At 36.8% G+C, this 23,252-nt stretch overlaps 1 protein-coding gene across 2 annotated transcripts in view; it reads right to left on the bottom strand.

The window, feature by feature from the left end:
* Positions 1–23,252, bottom strand: part of BMP2K (BMP2 inducible kinase) — a 130,747-nt gene that overhangs the window by 7,684 nt on the left and 99,811 nt on the right. The window contains exon 15 of one of the 2 annotated variants that reach the window (XM_045880924.3): positions 18,810–18,920. The exons of the other annotated variant lie outside the window; for it this stretch is intronic. Within the exon in view, the coding sequence (XP_045736880.1) occupies positions 18,810–18,920 (111 nt within the window). The remainder of the gene's footprint in view (positions 1–18,809; positions 18,921–23,252) is intronic. 2 annotated transcript variants of the gene reach the window in all.

The raw sequence follows: 23,252 nt of genomic DNA, 5'->3' as shown, positions 1-23,252 counted from the left end.
TTTGGGACTCCTGATGAACTTAGAACTAGCCTTAATTGTACTATATTACAATTGTTTGTTTGTCTGTTTTCCCTACTTGATTATTACCTCCTAGACACAGTCCTATTTATCATTTACCTCACATCATTCTTTGCTATCCTAGCATGTGGTGAATCAGTATTTGTTGAATGAAACAATAAGTTACTACTCTGAGCTCGTAGCCATGGACGCATATCCAATACATTCAGAATACAATAAAGTAAGTTACATTAAAAAATGAACTCTTTACATCTGGAGATTTTTTTTAGCTCAATTCAGTCACTGCATTTTTTAACAAAAAATGTTTGTTACATTGGTGAGTAAACAGTCTCTACCTTCAGGAGTTTACAATCAAGCGTGGGAGACAAAGAGTACAAGGACTGGTGCTCTGAAATAACAGAGCAGTGGCGCAAGTCATGGGCCAGGGGAACGGGTACAGAAACCTACTCTGGAGTGAGAAGGAGCCAGCCACGCAAAGGACAGGCAGAAAGCTGCTCCAAGGAGCAGCTAGGGCATGTGTGAAGGCAAGAGAGAAGTTGGCACGTTCGAGGAACTGAAACTAGGCCAGTGCGAATGGAGTACAGTGGCAAGGGGAATACCATACAAGATGAGGCGGGAAAGAGAGGGGAAAGGACCAGCCTGTGAAGGTGCCTTCAGGCCATGAGAAGGAGTCCGGATTTTGCTCTAAATTCGGTATGCAGTGGGAAGCCGTTACAAGGCTTTATTTAAAATGGGTGTCATGATCAGATTGATATTTGAAACATAACTGACTGTGTAGAAAAAAAGAGTGAAAAGAGAGATACGAAAGTGAGGAGATCAGGGAGGAGGAAATGGTAGAATTAAAGCCAGAGATTCTGGTGGCCTGGATGACGGTGGTGGCAGGCTAAGTAGAAATGAATAAGTAGAGACTGAGGAGGGAAACTCTCTGGAAGGATGGTAGTGCCATTAATACAGACAGAAAAGAGTGAGTAAAGAATAAGAGGAAAAGTAGAGATTACCAAGAATCAGGTTTTGGACACAAGGCTTGAGTTATTTGTGATGCATTTAAGTGCAAATAGTAGATACCTGTGGCTGAGGGCAATGGTTAGTTTTTGACTGGAGACGAGATTTGGGAGTCCTCCCCATGTAGAGGGTATGTAGAGAGAGTTACAAATCTGAAGGAAGTCACTTAGGAAGTGAGTACAAAACAGAAAAAGGGGACCCAATACTGAGCCCTCAGGTATGACACATTTGGAAGTCGGCAGAACCACCTACAAAGCTAACTGCAAAGTACAGAGAGAAGGACCAAAACCAGGCGAGTGCAGTGTCAGGGAAGCCAAGAGAGGAGTGCTTCTGGAGACAGAGGAGACAACTGAGCTGGGTGAGGCAAAGATGTGCAATAAACTGAGGACAGACAATGGCCACTGACTCTGGTCGGTCCAGGCAGATTGTTGGCAACCTTGAAGTGACGAGTAGGGCTGAGGAGGAGAGGGAAAGAAGACACGGAGAATTCCATCAGGTTCTACTTAAATATAATCTTCATCCATTATTCATCTACCAGTTCCATGAAACCAGCCAAGAGCTAAATGCTGTATCTTTACAAATTTACAATAGGCTTATCTTAAATCCTAACAGATTAAAACCAAATCAAATACAGATTCTCAAGTTTGACTTCTCCCCCATACAGCTTACTTCTGATATTAAAAACAAAGATGACGTTTAGATTAGCTGTAGAATTTATTTTTGTGAATTTTTATTCAAAAGAAAAAAAAGTATAATGGCAAAGACAATCATCCCTCACGTTGGCAGTTCCTCTATGATAGTTTAATGTCTTACTTCAAGCCCCTTACCCCCCAGAGAGCCACAATGTGTACCCATCATACCTGCTCATGGACACCTCCAAGAACATTCCATAATGTTTTCCAAAGTGTATCCCGCAGAACATTATTCCTGTTACAAGAACCAAACAGCTCTGCGGTCTCATGTACCTGAGTTTATAAAATGCTGCTATGTAATGTGCCTCTACCTGGAAAATGCTCACTAAAAGTGCTGTCAAGTCCTACACAAAAGAATCTGCTTAATCTTATGAAACCCAGGACTTCCCAAATTTGCTTCACTACACTTTTATGTACAAGTAGCACCCAGTAGCTTTATAAACGATTTTGCAAAATACACTCTGGAAAAATACTGCTTCTACAACTTTTTCTTTTCTTTTTTAAAGATTTTATTTATTTATTTGAGAGAGGGAGAGCACAAAGGGAGAGTTAAAGAGAGAAGCAGACTCCCCGCTGAGCGGAGAGCCCGATAGGGGCCTTGATACCAGGACCCTGAGATCATGACCTGAGCTGAAGGCAGATGCTTAACCAACTGAGCCACACAGGCGTCCCTGCTTCCACAACTTCTCTTGAGAAATTCCATTTCTAGGACACAGAGATGATCTGGAAAATTTAACAAAGGACAGAGTCCTTCAGTTGACTTTCTCTGTTATTCTTCTATTTTAATCCCAGTCTTCTAAATTAACTATTTCCTGCACGGAACTGCACCACAGGGATCTGCTGGGTTTGGAGACTCCACACGGGGTCGTGTGCCAGAGATAGAAATGCTTGGTCACAGGCCAGGTGAGCACAGGGTGCGGCCGGAGACCGGGGAGACGGGAGTGATCGACTGCTTTGCTCTGGGGGCGCACTGAGGAGTGGGGTCCCGAGTTCTCAGCTCCTCCCGGGCAGAGATTGGGAGGCCGCCATTTTCACTCTCGTCCTCCAAAGGTGTACGGAAAGCTTGCAGGGAACAAAAGCTCCCAAGAGCAAACCCGAGCGGATTACTTAGCCTGATGGGGCAAGGGCGGGGCAATTCCACCTCCGGCAAAGATATCTGGGAACCACGGCAACAGGTCCCTCCCCCAGAAGATCAGCAACAACAGCCTGCCAAGACCAAGTTTACCGATCAATGAGAACGGCAGAACTCCAGAGCTAGGGGAATACTGCACACAGAATTCATGGCTTTTTTCCTGATTCTTTAGTCTTTCAAAGTTAATTTATTAAATATTTTTTTCTATTTCTTTCTTTAATTTTTCCTTTTTCAACAAACAATTCCTTTTTTACTTCATTTTTACAGTCATATTCTATCCCTACATTGTATTTAATATTATTTTTTGTATATATGTAAGTTTTCCTTTCTTTAAAATTTTGGGATACAGTTTCTTCCAACAGACCAAAATATACCCTAAATCTAGTGTATGGCTTTGTTCTAGTCTCCCGTCTGATCACATTCTCTCCTTTTTTTTTTTAATTTTATTTCTTTTTTCAACCAACTTCTTACCCTATCAATTCCTTTTTTAAAATCTTTTTTAATTTTCATCTTTACAGTCATATTCCATCCCTTCATCATATTTACCCTTATTTTTGTGTGTGTATATATATATATGTAGTTTTTCTTTCTTTAAAATTTTGGGAGGCAGTTTCTTCTTTTTCTTTGATCTGTTCTTCTAACAGACCACAATAAACCCAAAATCTAGTGTGTGGCTCTGTTCCACTCACCAGCCTAATCATATTCTTTTTTTTTTTTTTTTTCTTTCTCTCCCCCAACCCCCATTTGGGTCTCTTCTGATTTGTTTTGTGTATATTTTTCTGGGGTCATTGTTACCCTTTTAGCATTTTGTTGTCTTGTTCACCTATTCTTCTCTGGACAAAATGACAAGACGGAAAAACTCACCTCAACAAAAAGAACAAGAAGCAGGACCAACTGCCAGGGACCTAATCAATACGGACATTAGTAAGATGTTGGAACTACAGTTCAGAATGACGATTATAAAGATACTAGCTGGGCTTGAAAAAAGCATAGAAGATACTGGAGAATCCCTTTCTGGAGAAATAAAAGAACTAAAATCTAACCAAGTCAAAATCAAAAAGGCTATTAATGAGGTGCAATAAGAAATGGAGGTTCTAGGGCGCCTGGGTGGCTCAGTAGGTTGGGCGACTGCCTTCGGCTCAGGTCATGATCCTGGAGTCCCGGGATAAAGTCCTGCGTCAGGCTCCCTGCTCAGTGGGGAGTCTGCTTCTTCCTCTCCCGCTCTCCCCCTCTTGTGCTCTCTCTCTCTTTCTCTCAAATAAATAAATAAAATCTTAAAAAAAAAAAAAATGGAGGCTCTAACTACTAGGATAAATGAGGCAGAAGATAGAAGACCAAATGATGGAGAATAAAGAAGCTGAGAAAAAGAGAGATAAACAACTACTGGATCACGAGGGCAGAATTTGAGAGATAAGTGATACCATAAAGTGAAACAACAGAATAATTGGGATCTCAGAAGAAGAAGAGAGAGAGGGGCAGAAGGTGTACTGGAGCAAATTATAGCAGAGAACTTCCCTAATTTGGGGAAGGAAACAGGCATCAAAATCCAGGAGGCACAGAGAACCCTCCTCAAAATCAATAAAAATAGATCAACACCCCAACATCTAATAGTAAAACTCACAAGTCTCAGAGACAAAGAGAAAATCCTGAAAATAGCTCGGACAAGAGGTCTGTAACCTACAATGGTAGAAACATTAGATTGGCAACAGACCTATCCACAGAGACCTGGCAGGCCAGAAAGGACTGGCAGGATATATTCAGAGCACTAAATGAGAAAAGCATGCAGCCAAGAATACTATATCCAGCTAGGCTGTCACTGAAAATAGAAGGAGAGATAAAAAGCTTCCAGGACAAACAAAAACAAAGAATTTGCGAAAACCAAACCAGCCCTACAAGCAATATCGAAAGGGGTCCTCTAAGCAAAGAAAGAGTTTAAAAGTAACATAGGCCAGAAAGGAACACAGACAATATACAGTAACAGTCACCTTACAGGCAATACAATGACACTAAATTCATATCTTTCAATAGTTACCCTGAATGTTAATGGGCTAAATGCCCCCAATCAAAAGACAGAGAGTATCAGGGCGGATAAAAAAACAAGACCCAGCGATATGCTGTCTGCAAGAGACTCATTTTAGACCCAAAGACACCTCCAGATTGAAAGTGAGGGGGGGGAACCATTTACCATGCTAATGGACATCAAAAGAAAGCTGGGGTGGCAATCCTTATATCAGATTTTAAACCAAAGACTATAATAAGAGATGAGGAAAGATACTACATCATACTTAAAGGGTCTATCCAACAAGACCTAACAATTTTAAATATCTATGCCCCTAACATGGGAGCACCCAATTATATAAGCCAATTAAAAACAAAATCAAACAAACACATCAAAAATAATACAGTAATAGTAGGGGACTTTAACAGCCCCTTCACTGAAATGGACAGATCATAAGCAAAAGATCAACAAGGAAATAAAGGCTTGAAATGACACACTGGAACAGATGTACTTCACAGATATATTCAGAACATTCCATCCAAAACAACAGAATACACATTCTTCTCTAGTGCACATGGAACATTCTCCAGAATAGATCACATCCTGGGACACAAATCAGGTTTCAACCAGTACCAAAAGATTGGGATCATTCCCTGCATATTTTTGGACCACAGTGCTTTGAAACTAGAACTCAATCACAAGAGGGAAGTTGGAAAGAACTCAAATACATGGAGGCTAAAGAGCATCCTACTAAGGAATGAATGGGTCAACCAGGAAATTAAAGCAGAATTTAAAAAATTCATGGAAACAAATGAAGATGAAAACCCAACTGTTCAAAATCTTTGGGATGCAGCAAAGGCGGTCCTAAGAGGAAAGTATATAGCAATACAAGCCTTTCTCAAGAAACAAGAAAAGTCTCAAATACAAAGCCTAACCCTACACCTAAAGGAGCTGGAGAAAGAACAGCAAATAAAGCCTAAACCCAGCAGGAGATGAGAAATAATAAAGATCAGAGCAGAAATCAATGAAATAGAAGCCAAAAAACAGAAAAGATCAACGAAACTAGGAGCTGGTTCTTTGAAAGAATTAGTTAAGATTGATAAACCCCTGGCCAGACTTATCAAAAAGAAAAGAGAAAGGACCCAAATAAAATCATGAGTGAAAGAGGAGATCACAACCAACACCAAAGAAATACAATTATAAGAAGATATTATGAGCAACTATATGCCAGCAAATTAGACAATCTGGAAGAAATGGATGTTTTCTTGGAGATGTATAAACTACCAAAACTGAACCAGGAAGAAATAGAAAACCTGAACAGACCCATAATCAGTAAGGAAATTGAAGCAATAATCAAAAATCTCCTAACAAGCAAGAGCCCAAAGGCCAGATGGCTTCACAGGGGAATTCTACCAAACATTTAAAGAAGAATTAATACCTATTCTTCCGAAACTGTTCTAAAAAATAGAAATGGAAGGAAAACTTCCAAACTCATTTTATGAGGCCAGCATTACCTTGATCCCAAAACCAGACAAAGACCCCATCAAAAAGGAGAACTTAGACCAATATCCCTGATGAACATGGATGCAAAATTCTCACCAAAATACTAGCCAATAGGATCCAACAGTAATTAAAAGGATTATTCACCATGACCAAGTGGGATTTATTCCTGGGCTGCAAGCTTGGTTCAACATCCACAAATCAGTGATACGATACATTAATAAAAGAAAGAACAAGAACCATATGGTACTCTCAATAGATGCAGAAAAAGCATTTGACAAAGTACAGCATCCTTTCTTGATTAAAACTCTTCACAGTGTAGGAACAGAGGGTACAGTACCTTAATATCATAAAAGCCATCTATGAAAAACCCACAGCAAATATCATTCTCAATGGGGAAAAACTGAGAGCTTTTCCCCTAAGGTCAGGAACACAGCAGGGATGTCCACTATCATCACTGCTATTCAACATAGTACTAGAAGTCCTAGCCTCAGCAATCAGACAACAGAAAGAAATAAAAGGCATCCGAATCGGCAGAGACAAAGTCAAACTCTCACTCTTTGCAGATGATATGATACTTTATGTGGAAAACCCCAAAGACTCCACCCCAAAACTGCTGGAATTCATACAGGAATTCAGTAAAGTGGCAGGATATAAAATCAATGTACAGAAATCAGCTGCATTTCTATATACCAACAACAAGACAGAAGAAAGAGAAATTAAGAAGTCGATCCCATTTACAATTGCACCCAAAACCATAAGATACCTAGGAATAAATCTAACCAAAGAGGCAAAGGATACTCAGAAAACTATAAAATACTCATGAAAGAAATTGAGGAAGACACAAAGAAATGGAAAAACGTCCCATGCCATGGATTGGAAGAACAAATATTATGAATATGTCAATGCTACCTAGAGCAATCTACACATTCAATGCAATCCCTATCAAAATACCATCCACTTTTTTCAAAGAAATGGAACAAATAATCCTAAAATTTGTATGGAACCAGAAAAGACCTCGAATAGCCAGAGCAATGTTGAAAAAGAAAAGCAAAGCTGGTGGTATCACAATTCTGGACTTCAAGCTCTATTACAAAGCTGTCATCATCAAGATAGTATGGTACTGGCACAAAAACAGACACATAGATCAATGGAACAGAGAGCCCAGAAATGGACCCTCAACTCTATGGTCAACTAATCTTCGAAAAAGCAGGAAAGAATGTCCAATGGAAAAAAGACAGTCTCTTCAACAAATGGTGTTGGGAAAATTGGACAGCATGTGCAGAAGAATGAAACTGGACCATTTCCTTACACCACACACAAAAATAGACTCAAAATGGATGAAAGACCTAAATGTGAGACTCTAGGAGTCCATCAAAATCCTTGAGGAGAACACAGGGAGCAACCTCTTCGACCTCAGCCACAGCAACTTCTTCCTAGAAACATCGTCAAAGGCAAGGGAAGCAAGGGCAAAAATGAACTATTGGGACTTCATCAAGATAAAAAGCAAAGGAAACAGTCAGTAAAACCAAAAGACAACTGACAGAATGGGAGAAGATATTTGCAAATGACATATCAGATAAAGGGCTAGTATCCAAAATCTAAAAAGAACTTATCAAACTCAACACCTAGAGAACAAATAATCCAATCAAGAAATGGGCAGAAGACATGAACAGACATTTCTGCAAAGAAGACATCTAAATGGCCAACAGACACATGAAAAAGTGCTCAACATCGCTTGGCATCAGGGAAATCCAAATCAAAACCTCAGTGAGATACCACCTCACACCAGTCAGAATGGCTAAAATTAACAAGTCAGAAAATGACATATGTTGGCGGGGATGCAGAGAAAGGGGAACCCTCCTACACTGTTGGTGGGAATGCAAGCTGGTGCAACCACTCTGGAAAACAGTATGGAGGTTCCTCAAAAAGTTGAAAATAGAGCTACCCTATTTTGAAAATAGTTGCTACCCAGCAACTGCACTACTGAGTATTTACCCCAGAGATACAAATGTAGTAATCTGAAGGGGCACCTGCACCCCAATGTTTATAGCAGCAATGTCCACAGTATCCAAACTATGGAAAGAGCCTAGATGTCCATCAACAGATGAATGGATAAAGAAGATGTGGTATAAATATACAATGGAATATTATGCAGCCATCAAAAAATGAAATCTTGCCATTTGCAATGACGTGGATGGAACTAGACGGTATTATGCTCAGAGAAATAAGTCAGTCAGAGAAAGACAAGTATCAGATGATCTCACTGGTAAGAGGAATTTGAGAAATAAGACAGAGGATCATAGGGGAAGGGAGGGAAAAATGAAACAAGATGAAACCAGAGAGGGAGACAAACAATAAGAGACTCTTAGTCTCAGAAACAAACTGAGGGTTGCTGGAGTGGAGAGGGGTGGGAGGGATGGGGTGGCTAGGTGATTGGGGAGGGTATGTGCTATGGTGAGCACTGTGAATTGTGTAAGACTGATGAATCACAAACCTGTACCCCCAAAACAAATAATACATTATATGTTAATAAAAAATAAATAAATAAATAAAATGACATATAAAACAAAAAATAAATTAACAAAATAAATTAACTGTTTCCTTTACCCAACTGGCCACTAGTGTTTTCCAAAACACATTCCTCACTTCCTACTCGTTCTGTCTGCACTGTCAGCTTCTCAAAGTTGTATTAATAGAGGTATAGATTTCTTTGTGTTAAATGCTATACAGATCTTTTTTTTTTTTTTTTTTTTTGGAGAGAGAGAAAGAGCATTGGCAGGGTGGGAGGGGTGGGGCATAGGGAGAAGGAGAAAGAGAATCTTAAGCAGTCTCCATGCCCAGCACTGTGCCCAAAGCGGGGCTCAGTCTCACAACACAGATCATTACCTAAGCTGAAATCAAGAGTCAAATGGTTTACCAACTGAGCCACGCAGGCACCCCCAGATCTATTTTTTTAATTGTCAATATGAATATAAATTTGTGGGGTTTTTCATTTACCATTTTTAATGCATGTTTGCAGGTATCAATATAGTCATTATTAATTCTGATAGAAACATGATAAAACATTGCATTATAATATTTTAAGATTTAACATTTACCTATAGAACCTCTAGGTTGTTTCTAGTTTTTCAGCATTTTAAATAGAACCATGATCATGTACTCTTTCTTTGAGGGGAAAAAAAGAAAAAGAAAACTCTCCTTTTTTAATATCAATTTCACCTTATGGATTTACTATTATCCTCTCATTATACATATTCATTATACATAATTAATACACAGCTAATGAACTTAACCCAGTAACAATCTCTGATAAGATCATAGCCAATACTTTGTACCCTTAAGCATAATATGAGGAAATATATAAATTATATTGAGGGAATAATATGACAATAACAGTTCTATTTCATAGGATTGTTATAAAGACTTAGAAGAGTGCCCAACACACAATAAACACTCAATAGTAAACTATCATCATCACCTCCAGAACAAGGCCAAACTCAATTACCTCATCCACCAAATTCCACTCTTCTGGCTGCTTTTCTGGACCCAGTGGTCAACAGTGAATGTAAGTGCGGGGGGCGGGGGGTGTAATTCTTTTTTTTAAGATTTTATTTATTTATTTATTTGAGAGAGAGAGAATGCACACACAAGTGGGTGGAGAGTCAGAGGGAGAGGGGAAAACAGACTTGCCGCTGAGCAGGGAGCCGGATGAAGGGCTTGATCCCAGGACCCCAGGATCATGACCTAAGCCGAAGGCAGGCGCTTACCGACTGAGCCCCGCAGGCGCCGCAGAGATGAGTGCAATTCTATGGCTAATTCAAGCGGCGTTCAGGTCCACTTTAGAAATGGCCAGAAAAGGAGTGCCTGGCTGATTCAATCAGAAGAACATGTGACTTGGTATCAGGGTCGTGAGTTCAAGCCCCACACTGGGTGTAGAGATTATTTAATATATATATTTTTTAAAAAATGGCCAGAAAAAAGTAGGCACACAAATGTATATCCACATACAAGGGTGCTTACTGGATCCTGGAAACTATATCTCTGATTTTTAAATAGCTGTAGTTGGGTGCATAGTACAAGAAATTGAAGAAGACTGCTTTCAAAAAGACCAAGAACGGGCACACACAATGATCTATGCCATCTTTGTGGTTTCAGATTACATCCCTGAAAAGTATGGACAACTGGGGAAGTTTTCTGTTGGTTACAGAAAGACTGGTTTTATTTCTTTTACTGTCTCCCCTTTATAAAACTAGGAGGATATTTATCCAAATTCCTTTCTTTTCCCACATTCTCACAAGAGAATCAAGAGCAGCAATGAACCTTTGATGGCATACTAAGAGCAACTTAAATGTTAATAAGCACCATTACAACACAATTTAAATACATGTGGTCATTTCTCTCCAGTAACTCCTGCTGAGGAAAAGTTAAATTCCAGGCTGCAAGTTACAGCAATTCTAGATAAGACTTTACTTTCTGCAGTAAAAGTGATCTACTTAAGCATCCCCTCTTCACCGTGGAACTATAGAAGAAATGAGAATTATACAAAATTTAAAATTATTTCAATATATTCTAAGGCTTTTAGTCCTGTTCCATAGGCATGAAAGACTGTCAAAATAAGTATTAGTTATAGAGCTGGTTATCAACTGTACAATGTATAGTACTTTAAAATGTGACTTCATAGCTAAGTGCCATCAACTTTTATAATCTATTTCTTTGCCTAAACATATTCCTGTAATTAAAAAAAAAAAGAACTCAGATATTCCTACTGTTTGCTCCTGGGGCCAGATTGCTTCTTCCAGTTGTTAGAGTAAATATTACACATGTGATTTACTATGAAATTTAAATCAGGATTATTTCACTATTTAATTTCCCAAAAGTACAGTCTAAATATGTTTCCTTATAATTCAATATATCCTAAATCCTAATAATCCCTATATTTACTAAGATTTGTATTAATATAAAAATGGCTGTTTTTCAAGTGGGTGGAAGGGAAGCTACCATAATATTTAAAATAAGCACTAGAAACATGTATTTAAAGCATAAACAATTATCTAGAATGTGCCCAGGATACCTCAGTTACCTTTCTCTATTAATTGATTTTGGTAAAATACTGTAAATTTTCATACATTGACTAACTTTTATTTTCGGCCCTGAGGGGCATTCTTCTTTCCTTAAACTAAATACAGAATATTTTGATGCCTTCTAGTCAGGATGTTATTTCTGCTTTGTGCCTTGGAACTACAAAGTATGAAAATTTCAGCTTTCTGAGTAATCCTTATCTTTTGAGGTTGGTCTGATTTCTGCAAACAGCCAAAATCCATTCAGAACAAAGTCCTGAAAATAAAGGGAGTGGCTAAGATAGACAATGTAGATTTGGATAAATTACTAAGAACAGCAATAAAGGGTTATAAAGTCTTAAAGTCTCTTCTGCAGCATATAAGTGGTCTCTCAGGGAAATTCCAAGTAAAGTGTTGGGGAAAAAAGTTACCAGGGGCACCTGGGTGGCTCACTGGGTTAAGCGTCTGCCTTTGGCTCAAGTCATGATCCCAGGGTCCTGGGATCGAGCCCCATGTCAGGCTCCCTGCTTAGCTGGGAGTCTGCTTCTCCCTCTCTCTCTGCCCCTCCCCCTGGCTTGTGCTCTCTCTCTTTCTCTCACATAAATAAAATCTCTAAAAAAAAAAAGGTTAGAACAATGTGAAATCACTAAAGTAAGTGTCAAGAGAACTAGTACTAACTTACTGAAATTCTGCTGATTAAAGTTATTCTCACTGGCTTAATATATATCATATATAGAATTTCAAGATAATAGTGCAGAGCTAACTAAAGTAATGCTTCAGTTATTCAGTACTGTCAGTAAAAAGCATTTACTAAATATCTAAATACCACATTAACCATTTGGTAACTGTTTATATAAAAATATATAGTATACTTCCCTTCCTTTATAAGCAGAAGATACTAAATGAAAGTGTCCTTGATGACTTGGAATCATGCACTACTTAGTGTCTCACTTCCCTCACCTGTGAAGTAGGGAGAGCAATAGTATTTGCCTCCGAAAGTTGTAACAAGGGTTAAAGTAAGAACATACGGGAAGTGCTTACAACACCGCTGGCGTGTGGTACGTACTCAGTAAAGGGCTATGTTGGTATTGCTGGCTTAGTACCCCATCCTTTCATGATTGTTTATGGAGTACCTGCCATATGCTTCCAATGATACTGAGAAATGAATCAGAGAGGACAGTAACTAATACTTGTCAAGCGCACAAATGCAGTGCCAACGGCTCTTCCTACGTGATCTCTTAACTCCCCACCATTAGGCTCCCATGTTAGGGTGAAAATGCTTTGAAAGGTCTGTTACGATCTTCCCTTTTCAACTTTATTAACTACATCTTCAAAAGTGGTCCCGGGCGCCTGGGTGGCTCAGTTGGTTAAGCGACTGCCTTCGGCTCAGGTCATGATCCTGGAGTCCCAGGATCGAGTCCCGCATCGGGCTCCCTGCTCAGCAGGGAGTCTGCTTCTCCCTCTCCCTCTCCCCCCTCTTGTGCTCTTTCTCTCTCTCACTCTTTCTCTCAAATAAATAAATAAAATCTTTAAAAAAAAAAAAAAGTGGTCCCCTTGCTCTATGTCAGATCATTGTCATGACCTCCTCCCACTTCAAAGATATGCATTGTTATTATTCAGTTCTCATTACTTGGCTTTCCCTTTTCTCTTTCCATTTCTTTCTTTTGGTGACCTTAATCCTATTTCATATCTTCAACTATATCTGAAAGCAAAAAGCAAGAAGGGATTTTTAGAGATGTAGTCTTTTTATACACGAGGAATATGAAACTAGGAAAAAGTTGAATAACGCCCAAGTTTAAGACCATACACATCAAAGCCAGAATGACTTCTCTGCTGACACTAGTTTAAAACTCTCATCTGTAAATGCTACAATTAAACTACCAGTAGAACATCATCACCAGCAAATATTCAACATAGCTCGTCAACCCGCAGCAAAAGACCACCACAGACCTGTCCTGAATTTCTTTTGATTTCCTTTACAAAGTTATGTCTGAAAAGTTAAAAAAAAAAATGCCCAATACTGTTTCTACTTCAGCAAACAGTGTTTTGTTGAACTGTCAATACGTATCTTGTGCTGAGTATTTTATAGTCTGTAGGTTAGAATTCTAGAAATACTATAAGGCTTCATCATCAAGTGAACTAATACTCAACTTTACAAACGCACAGAAGATAAACATCCAAAAAAGCCTCCGTTTCCTCATCTATAAAGGCAATAATGGAACTTACCTGATAGAGCTGAACATTAAATAATATTCTTTTTATTTAGTAAAAGCTCATTAAATATTAGGGGGTGTGTGTGTATAAAGAGAGAGAGATTATACTAGATTACTAAAGTAATGAACTCATTCATCAAGGTATTGTATGGCACACAAAGATGAATAAAGCATTTCCTGACTTCAAGAAGCTTATCATTCACTTGAACAATTGTGAAACTCATCTACTACTCCTGATTCTAGTGATCTGGAAAATGACTAACCAGGTAAAAACAACTGGGAGTTTCTGAAGAATAAGCTTAACTCACCAAATGAATTTAAGAACATGAATCTGCCAAATAAATATAAGAGCATAAATTCATCCATTTCATGCTAGAGTTTTCACAAAAAGAAATTTCTAGATGTTAAAATTTCAAAGACATCATAGTCTTGCCCAGTCCAAGAGAGGATTCCAAACTCAAAAGCTAAATTTGTAAGGTCAGTTTTCATATTTTCATATATTTATTATAGTATTCTTTTACACATTTTGGGAAGAAGAGTGAAATCCTAGTTAATGTCACATTATTTTAAATAAATATTGCAAATAATGTATTCTTGAATCACATAAATGAACTTTCATAAACTATATCAAAAAATTCAAAATATTTAGAAAATGTCAAAAAAAATGTGGGGAGAGGGGCATGTTTGCATCATAGTCTTCCAATCAGGTTTCCATCTTTTAGAGGACAGCTCTTTTAGTTATAAAACAGGTGGTACATTTTTAATCATATAAGAAGCTTCCAGTTTCAAGGAAATTTTATTTTGATGTTCTTTTCTTTGCTATCAGATTATAGAGGATGAATGGCCTGAAACTGCTATTGTAATGACATGCCTTCTGTTGTCTCATCATTTAGGGTACAAGAGAGGGGCTGTAAAGACTTTAAAGCTCACTTTGAATTGACAGCATACTGCCTGCCATCAAGCCTCAGCAATGCACCATGCCAGGCCCAAGGATTAGTGGATTAGAAGGCTTTATCAAAATCTGCACTGTTTCTCCGAAGACAGGCCAAGTGACAAGGCCTAAGTATAAAAAGAGAATCATGTTAGTTGTGAACAGTATTTCCCAGCCAGATTAAAAATGCTACAAAACTGACATTTCTATTATGTAGATTTTTATTTAAAACAGGCCACTTAACATCTTTATTTGTTTTGCTACTATTTACAGAAAAGAGTTTAGAAGCAGACAGAGCTGGATTCCTACTTAGAAACTATCTGACCTTAAGCCAGTCATTGATGCTCTCTGGGCCTCAGTTTCCACTGTATGTATAAAATTGAATTCAATAAATTGTAACCATTATTACTGACATCTTGAAATAGCAAAATTCTTGATCTTCAAGAATTACATACTAGAATCTAAAAACATAAGCAATACATTCATCATCACTTACAAAAGGACAGTGTTCAAACTCACCATCTGTAATAGTTTATGTTCCATCAAATATTTGCTCTATATCATGTGGCCTTTCCCAACTCTAAACTCATTTTAACCTCCTGTTAGATAATGAGGTGGATCTGGGATTTGGAAGAGTAAGTTCACCAAACCTAACTAAAAATGAAATGCAATATATGAAATCTAAAAACTTCAGTGACCTAATTAATATAGCCTATATGTCAACAAAATTCTTCAAATAGTCTGTTTCTGAGTTGTGTTTATTAAAATTAAGCAGTTCACACTTTAATTCACAGAGCCACACATCCTGTGTTGGTATACAAACTAACTGTAAAATGATGCCTTGGGCAAGCTAGTGCAGCCACTCTGGAAAACAGTATGGAGGTTCCTCAAAAAGTTGAAAATAGAGCTACCATACGACCCAGCAATTGCACTACTGGGTATTTACCCCCAAGATACAAATGTAGTGATCCGAAGGGATACGTGCACCCCAATGTTTATACCAGCAATGTCTGAGAACTGAGAGTTCTAGAGGGGAGGAGGGTGGGGGGATGGGTTAGCCTGGTGATGGGTATTAAAGAGGGCACGTTCTGCATGGAGCACTGGGTGTTATATGCAAACAATGAATCATGGAACACTACATCAAAAACTAATGATGTAATGTATGGTGATTAACATAACATAATAAAATAAAATTTTAAAAAAATGATGCCTTGGGGAGAAGGAAGAGTATGTGGGTTTGATGGGGAATGAATACCATGCTTTTAATATGATTTTTATGTGTGTATTGTAGTGAATACTGACAGTTAACGCTCTAATAAAAATAGAAATAGCACTATTAAAACAGTTCGTGGTAGTGAAAAGCTTCATAAACAGATTCTACATGTTATTTAAAGGTACCAGTAGTTAAGAGAATACTACCTTACCAGGAATTTTGTAGTACTACTAGCTGGACAGCAGCTACAACTTACTTAACACAGAGATTTTGAAATTTAGTAAATAGTGAAAATATTATGTAATAGCACTACCAGCAACAGCCACAAAAGCAACAACACCGAGAATGCCATGCTTTGTGTAACATTCTCTTCTTTAATTCTTTCAATAATCTCATCGAGTAGCTAATATTATCCGCAGTTTCAGATAAAGAAACCCTCTAAGAAATTAGGCAACACCCAATATCACATGGCTAATCTGTGATAGAACTAAGATTTATACCCAGGACTTTATAATTCCGAAGTTGCTTTGGAACTATAGTATTATAATTATGATATACCACTCTACTAACAGTTCAGTAACCTGACATAAAAGGTAAATACAATTCCATGATAATTAAAGTATCAACTTATGGAATAAGATATTACCCTCACATACAGCAACAAACATATTCTTGATACAATTATTTGATTTCTGCATAAATGGATATTTACAAAATTTAATTTGGCCATAAAGAAATGTTTAAAAACAAGAAGGGGAAAAGTTAGATTTGAATCATTTAAGACATGGTCTATCGAAACGTTATCTTCCTTAAGCTTCCAAAAAGTCTGAAAAAGTGATAGCATAAGCTAAGGCACCAAACAAATCAGAAAGATGCATCTATGTGAACAAACTAAGGTAGGTAAGCTGACTGTACCAACTCTGGAGTACATGCAGCTATTAAAGAAAAAGGTATTTGGGACTCTAAATAATAGAGGGAATGGGGACCTAGAGTTAGGGGCATAGGGAATATTCCTCTAATTGAAGCCTTTTCTTTTTTTTTAAGCTGGAATACAATGAAGTAATGCCTCAAAAATTCACAGGGAAAATTACATCCAATGTAGAATTATTTACCCAGCCAAATTATCAATCAAATGTCAGTTAGGAAAAAAGATATTTTTAGGCAGCAAAGGTTAAGATTTTTCCTCCCGCGCACACTTTCTCAAGAAACTAGTAGAGGGGTTGCTCTATTAACAAACCAAGAAAGAAAAGAGAGGAGATCTAGGAATTCCCAAAAGACTGGTGGGCAAAAGAAAACAGCAGGATGATAAGCGTGTGGCAGTTACAGAAAGCAACCAATGAAGACTGCAGAACTCCATGAGAGATGTAACCAGGTAAAAATTAAAACGGTAGCCACCGTAAAATGGGAGGAAATTAATACTTCTAAATGGAGTTGAATCAATGACAGATACATAAAAAAAAAATAAAGGAACAAAACATAGTCACTTTTATAAATGTAATTATAATTAACTCTAGGAAAAACAAAACCTTATAGAAGAACGGAAATGTAATCATGGTCTACTAGAACACAGCAGTGACAAATATTTACATATTCAAAAAATGTACACATTGAACACTTGAGGCTTACTCTAGTCCCTGATTCCAGTCTTCATTTTCCCAGGGTTCTTTCAGAATCTTAAAGAACCAAGAAGTTACATAGATACGTGCAAACCCGAAAAGCATTATACAACCCCTTCCAGAGGACGAAAAAGAGCCAGCAGTACTGAAACCATTTTCTGCCACAAACAGATCAATACCTATGTTCTTAAGAGCTTATAATGACCATTCTGAAATACTACACTTTGTTTGAAAAAAGTAATAGCACTATTATTGGGGGTGTGAGGGTGTGCATGTGTGTAGACTAAGTAGAAACAGTAAACTGTCTTCCCCCACTCAATTAACATTATCATCCCATTCACTAAAAAGATAATTTGAAAGAAGCAAGCAGAAAATGACAACAATATGCACTGTTTGCAATAAATGGCAAAGAGTAAAATACAGAACATGAAAATATGTAGAAACTCCTAATTATTGTGCTGCAAACCTAAATACTGGAAAACTATTAACACTGCCTCAATGTATTCATCAGAAATCCTGAACACCTATTTCTTATTAAACTTACATTTGTAAGTTTTTTTGTTTATAAGGTGTGTCTTTTGTTTTTCTCACTGGTGTGTATTTTTTTAAATGATAGCAATGATGTTATTACATATACCTGATTTGCTTGAGTGAGAAATACAAGGAAAAGAATGCAAGAACATGGCTGATAGTTACTTTGAATACGGTAAACAAAACCTTTACCTTCTATCAAGGCATTATTTCTTCTAACATATTTCCCTCTTCTATGATCAAACTCATTTTTTTCCATTAGGAACACACAAACACACACAAAACCATTTATGCCAAAGTGGGATCCCATTCCATCCTAGCATCTTTGACAGTGTTTACTGAGTGATTACTGAGAAAATGTTACTACAGGTATTTCTTAATGGTAATAACAATATTTAAATTCTAAATTGAAATTAAAGCAAAATGAAGAAATTAAAGCGAGGATATTCACAAAATTATTGTGACATACAAAATCAATACTTTTTAAACACAACTACAAAAGAACATGTATAAACTAGGAAAATACAGGATTTTTAAGCAAAAGCTGAGTATAAAAATATCCTTAAATGTATTTTAAATGTATAAAAAGGAAAGCTATGTTCATGCATGAATTTGTTTCACTGGTATCCAACAATAAAGATAAAAAGCAAGTTATGTTCTACTGTATAAATCAGCATTTTTCTATGTTGGTAAAAGGCACACCTGAATAACCCAATGGAAAGAATGACATTAGGAAGACCAGGATAGCAAAGGTAAAAATAATTTTCTATTTTCTGTAACTAACACCTAATTCTTACTTTGGCTTTATATTAAGAAGGCTTTTGTTGTTGTTGTTGTTATTTTTATTGTTGCTGTTCTTGAGTGTATTTTTTAATGATGATGATGTTACATATGTAACTTGCCTGAGTGAGAAATGAAAGGAACAGAACCAAAAGGATCTTCTGGAGGATGGTTATGTGGAGCAGAAAGTGGGTCTACATTCTTATCTGAGGATGCTCTCTCCTCGAGCCTGTCTGCAAAAATAAGATGAAACAAAAAAATAAAATAAAATAAAAACGGTCTTTAAATTTAAAAAAAAAAAAATCAAGAGGTAACAGTATAAATAAAATTAAACAAAGCAACAGTCTTTTTGAAAAATATTAGAGTCAGGGTTCATTTTCCTAAGTATTAGGGGTAGTCCTGAGTTTAATAGATACTTGTTGCTACAAAGGCAACCTTAACAACATCATCTCTGTGCCAGACTTCACAAATACAATTAACCTAATAAATAACTTAGTTTGGTTTATTTAAATACCCAGCTGTCTTCAACTTGTAACATACTGGACCCGAACTTAAACGCAGCTTACTAAACAGAGACATATTTGGCAGGCTTTCTCCAAAAAACACATATGGAAAAAATATTGCAAATGGTCATTTGTTCATAAAATAGCCAATCTTATTTCTCAACAGCAATAAAAAGTAATTGACTATTACATTGATGTTCATTTCTCATATTAAATCATTCACATACCATTAAAAGCCTAATGACAGAGTTTATTATTTTATCCAATGGATATCTGAGATCCAGCACGTGCCAGACACTGTTCTAAGCAATGGGCAGGCAACATCAAACAAAACAAAGAGTCTTGCCTTCTTGGAGTTCATATGCTGGCATGGAAAAACAAACAAAAAGCAAGGAGTATAATGAGAAATATATACAGAATGTTAAAAAATAAAGCTATAGAGAAAACTGTAATGCAGGGGAAAAGGAATTAAGGCAGTGGGCACAAGTCACAGTAATAAACAGAGAGATTCTGACTGGTACCAGGTGAGAAAAGACTTCAAGGAGACAGCGAAGGGATACCTGGGGGAGAGCACACCAGACAAGGGAAGAGCTAGAGCAAAGGCTCTGACTCATGCAGAAGCAGGCTTGCTGTGTGTGAAGAAGAGAATTGCTGTCCCCTAATTCCCTAAGTAGGGATTATCTTTCCTTGCTCTGAAACAGCATATCGCAGGCACCTGATCAGTTGGCAACATCTCGATTTTTGTAACCTGTCTTCCTAGCCTCTGATTCTTAGCAATCAAACATACACTATTACGAACCCATTCTGCTTTTTTCAGGAATTATAAGCATTCCCAAGACTATACCCTTCATATTTAAGAAATTCTATGGTTTCAGAAATTATGCTGGTTTCATTTGAGTTCTAAGACATTGCAGTGTAGGCAGAGAAAATCCAAATATAACTAGAATTCCCTAAAGATGACTTGTAACTTCAGAATGAAGCAAAAAGCGCCAAGTTAAAGCAGGAATCTCCTAGGACAGTGCTTCTCAAATTGAAGGTGCATTCCAGTGAACTGGGAATTTGTTAAAGTGCAGATTCTGACTGGACAGTTCTGGGATGGATTCTAAGATTCTGCACTTCAACAAGTTCCCAGGTGATATGATACTGCTGGGTCAGGGAGCACAATCTTGAGAAGGCGAGGCCCTAGAGTCTGCAATATCCTAAATACACTTAATTACTGCAATGGACAATTCTTCAAACATCTTTATGACAATGGACACAACTATCAGCTTTTACGGCTAAAACTAACTACAATATCCACATGAAACTTTGGGTCATCTAAAATTTTACTTAAAATTCCATTGGTAAGGGGCGCCTGGGTGGCTCAGTCATTGAGTGTCTGCCTTCGGCTCAGGTCATGATCCCAGGGTCCTGGGATCAAGCCCCACATCGGAGGCCTGCTTCCCCCTCTCCCACTCCCCCCTGCTTGTGTTCCCTCTCTCACTGTCTCTCCGTCAAATAAATAAATAAAATCTTAAAAAAAAATTCCACTGGTAATATAATAAATGATAAATATTTTGTTAAAGCAACATATCTGACAACTGATTTATGCACAAACAAAAGTTCCAAGACTTAAGAGTTCCAATAGTGTAATGGATTAACAGTGGAAATTAAATGGATTAACAGTGAAAACTCACAACAGAGTGAGGACAAAGGAAAGAAGAAGTGGGAAAGGACAAATGAAACAGACTATCTCAGAGTGATAGCCACAGCATATCAATATCCAAGATCCCTGATTCTTGAAAATCAAGACAGTATATATGGGTGGGTACTTAGGTCTAAATTAGGACCAAACTTCCTTTCTAAACCATCTGCATCATAATTGCTAGAATTCCTGTATAAAATGTAGCTACCTGGGCCCTACCACAAACCTAATGCATCAGATTTATCTGAGCAGGAGTTTGGAATTCTACACTTTAACATACTCTCCAGGTTTATAAACCAGCACTGTACCAATGGTTCCCAGCATATAAAAATGCACAGTTACCACTAAGGTTCTTTGAATCCTCATGCACTGGTATATTATCTCCATCAATTTATGGTAAATTCATGTAAATGTATAAACAGTACCACGTAGTTAAGACAAGAGTACAAACGCTGTCATGTAGGGATAAACTAACATTTTTTATATAGTGAGTCCCATAATTTAAAATATGGAGACACTGTTCTATGGCAAAGTTCATTTCTCCAATTATTTCAAAACGGAATTCAAACTCACTATAAAATGAGTCATGTTCTCACTGTTCCACAAAACACAGAATCAATTTTTCCATGGAGGATTTTTGTTAAATCACTTAGATTTCTAGAGTTCACAGGATAATCTGGGTCCCAAGGCACAAAATACAAAATACACGTATTAATTGTTTAAATTATTAATTACCTATTATTAAAAACTAATGAAATGGTATATAGAGCTACTTTTCAAATACAGCCACCCCTAAAATGAATTTAATTTCCATTTTCAAATAATTGGTTCACATTAGAACAAAACTTGGGCTTGATTTGTCCAATATTAAGAAACTTACCTCCTCCTGCCTTCCCAAAAGAACTGTGTTGGTGAATAAAGACAATATCTTTTCAGGATTTTTAATTGATACACATGGCAAAAAATACAGGATTTAAAAATCCTAGAATCAAAGTATAGTCCACAATATCATCAGAAAATTAAAATACTCTAATAAGTTAATTCTGCAGCTTATATGGATGGATAATGGCTTGAATAGCCAAAAGGCTAATGAATAAATTTTGTTAGTACAGTCTTCATCTGATACTTTTGAAACTATTCTATTTGAAAAATTTTGTTATTCTGTACTGAAGAAACAGCAATATACCTGAATTAGCTTAAATGGTGGGAGTTAATGCTTTACAACAAACTAATACAGATGTTTACATCTATTTCATTCTGTGGCTTCATAGGAAAAAAACAACACATTCAGTAGAATTTGCAAAGCAGCCACAGTCTTTAGGTTCTTCTATTCTTCCTTTTAGTTGTTGTGATGCAGTTTGAAACAGAAACAATCATCATCAACAAAAAATAATATTCCGTTAAGCACTACTTTTAACATGCAAAGCTACACCACTATTTGAACAAACAAAAGTTAAAAAGTTTCCCAAAGCAAACACCTGTAATCTAGTGTTTAATGTATTAAATTTTATCACAGTTAGATTTCTAAAGTTTACATACTAATCTGGATGCTTTGATACGAAAGACAAAGAAAAATACAAGTTTAAACTTTAAAAATGTCATTGAGATGAGCTTTATTAATAATGCTTAATTTTGATTTAATGTTTTGATTTTAAGTCGAACAGGTGAAAAATTCCGAACCATAAATAATATTCAGTTACGCTGAAAGCAAAAGCAAGAACCTGGTTTATTTTATATGTTAAATCCCTTTGCCAACTGGTATATGGATGGAATCAACAACTGTTTTCTTAAAGATCACGAAAAAACAGTTTTTGTTACCAACTACTAATATTGTGGAATTCTAGTATGTCAAAATATATTATGATTTTTAAATCACCTTTTGGATATTCAAACACGTAAAATATTTCCTAGACAGAATATCCTTTTTTGTTTTAATAAATAACCATGTACCATCTTAAAAATAAAAACTCAAATGGCAATGTACTATTCTGAACAATCACTACATGGGCAATGCCTATATTTTTAAGGACCATACATAAAGGTATTCAGTTTCTCACTAGAGAGCATTTCACAAACCAAATATAAGTTATTTTAGAAAAGACTTTGGAAAACTGTTGATAAAATCTGTGCTAAGAAAAAAGGCAAATTTGTTATTCCACATGCATCAATAATTTACTTACTTTAGAAAAAGTTTTTAAGGACAAAGGAAGCAGCCAGTAATAACCAAAATTAATTTTCATTACACTGTTAGTCTTCCACTGAAACTCTTAAGGTTCTGAAAGACGTCTTTTATGCCACAGGGTAATTTAGCCCCTATCAAGTGGATCAAATATTAGATGCCTTATTGCTTGTGAATGAAAGAGGTGTTAAAGATGATT

Source organism: Mirounga angustirostris, unplaced genomic scaffold (genome assembly GCF_029215605.1).
Source record: "Mirounga angustirostris isolate CCGP_5_RB_7025 unplaced genomic scaffold, mMirAng1.0.hap1 SCAF_2, whole genome shotgun sequence".
NCBI lineage: Eukaryota > Metazoa > Chordata > Mammalia > Carnivora > Phocidae > Mirounga > Mirounga angustirostris.
Note: the sequence above shows the minus strand (reverse complement) of the source record. Positions and strands in the feature narration are given on the sequence as shown.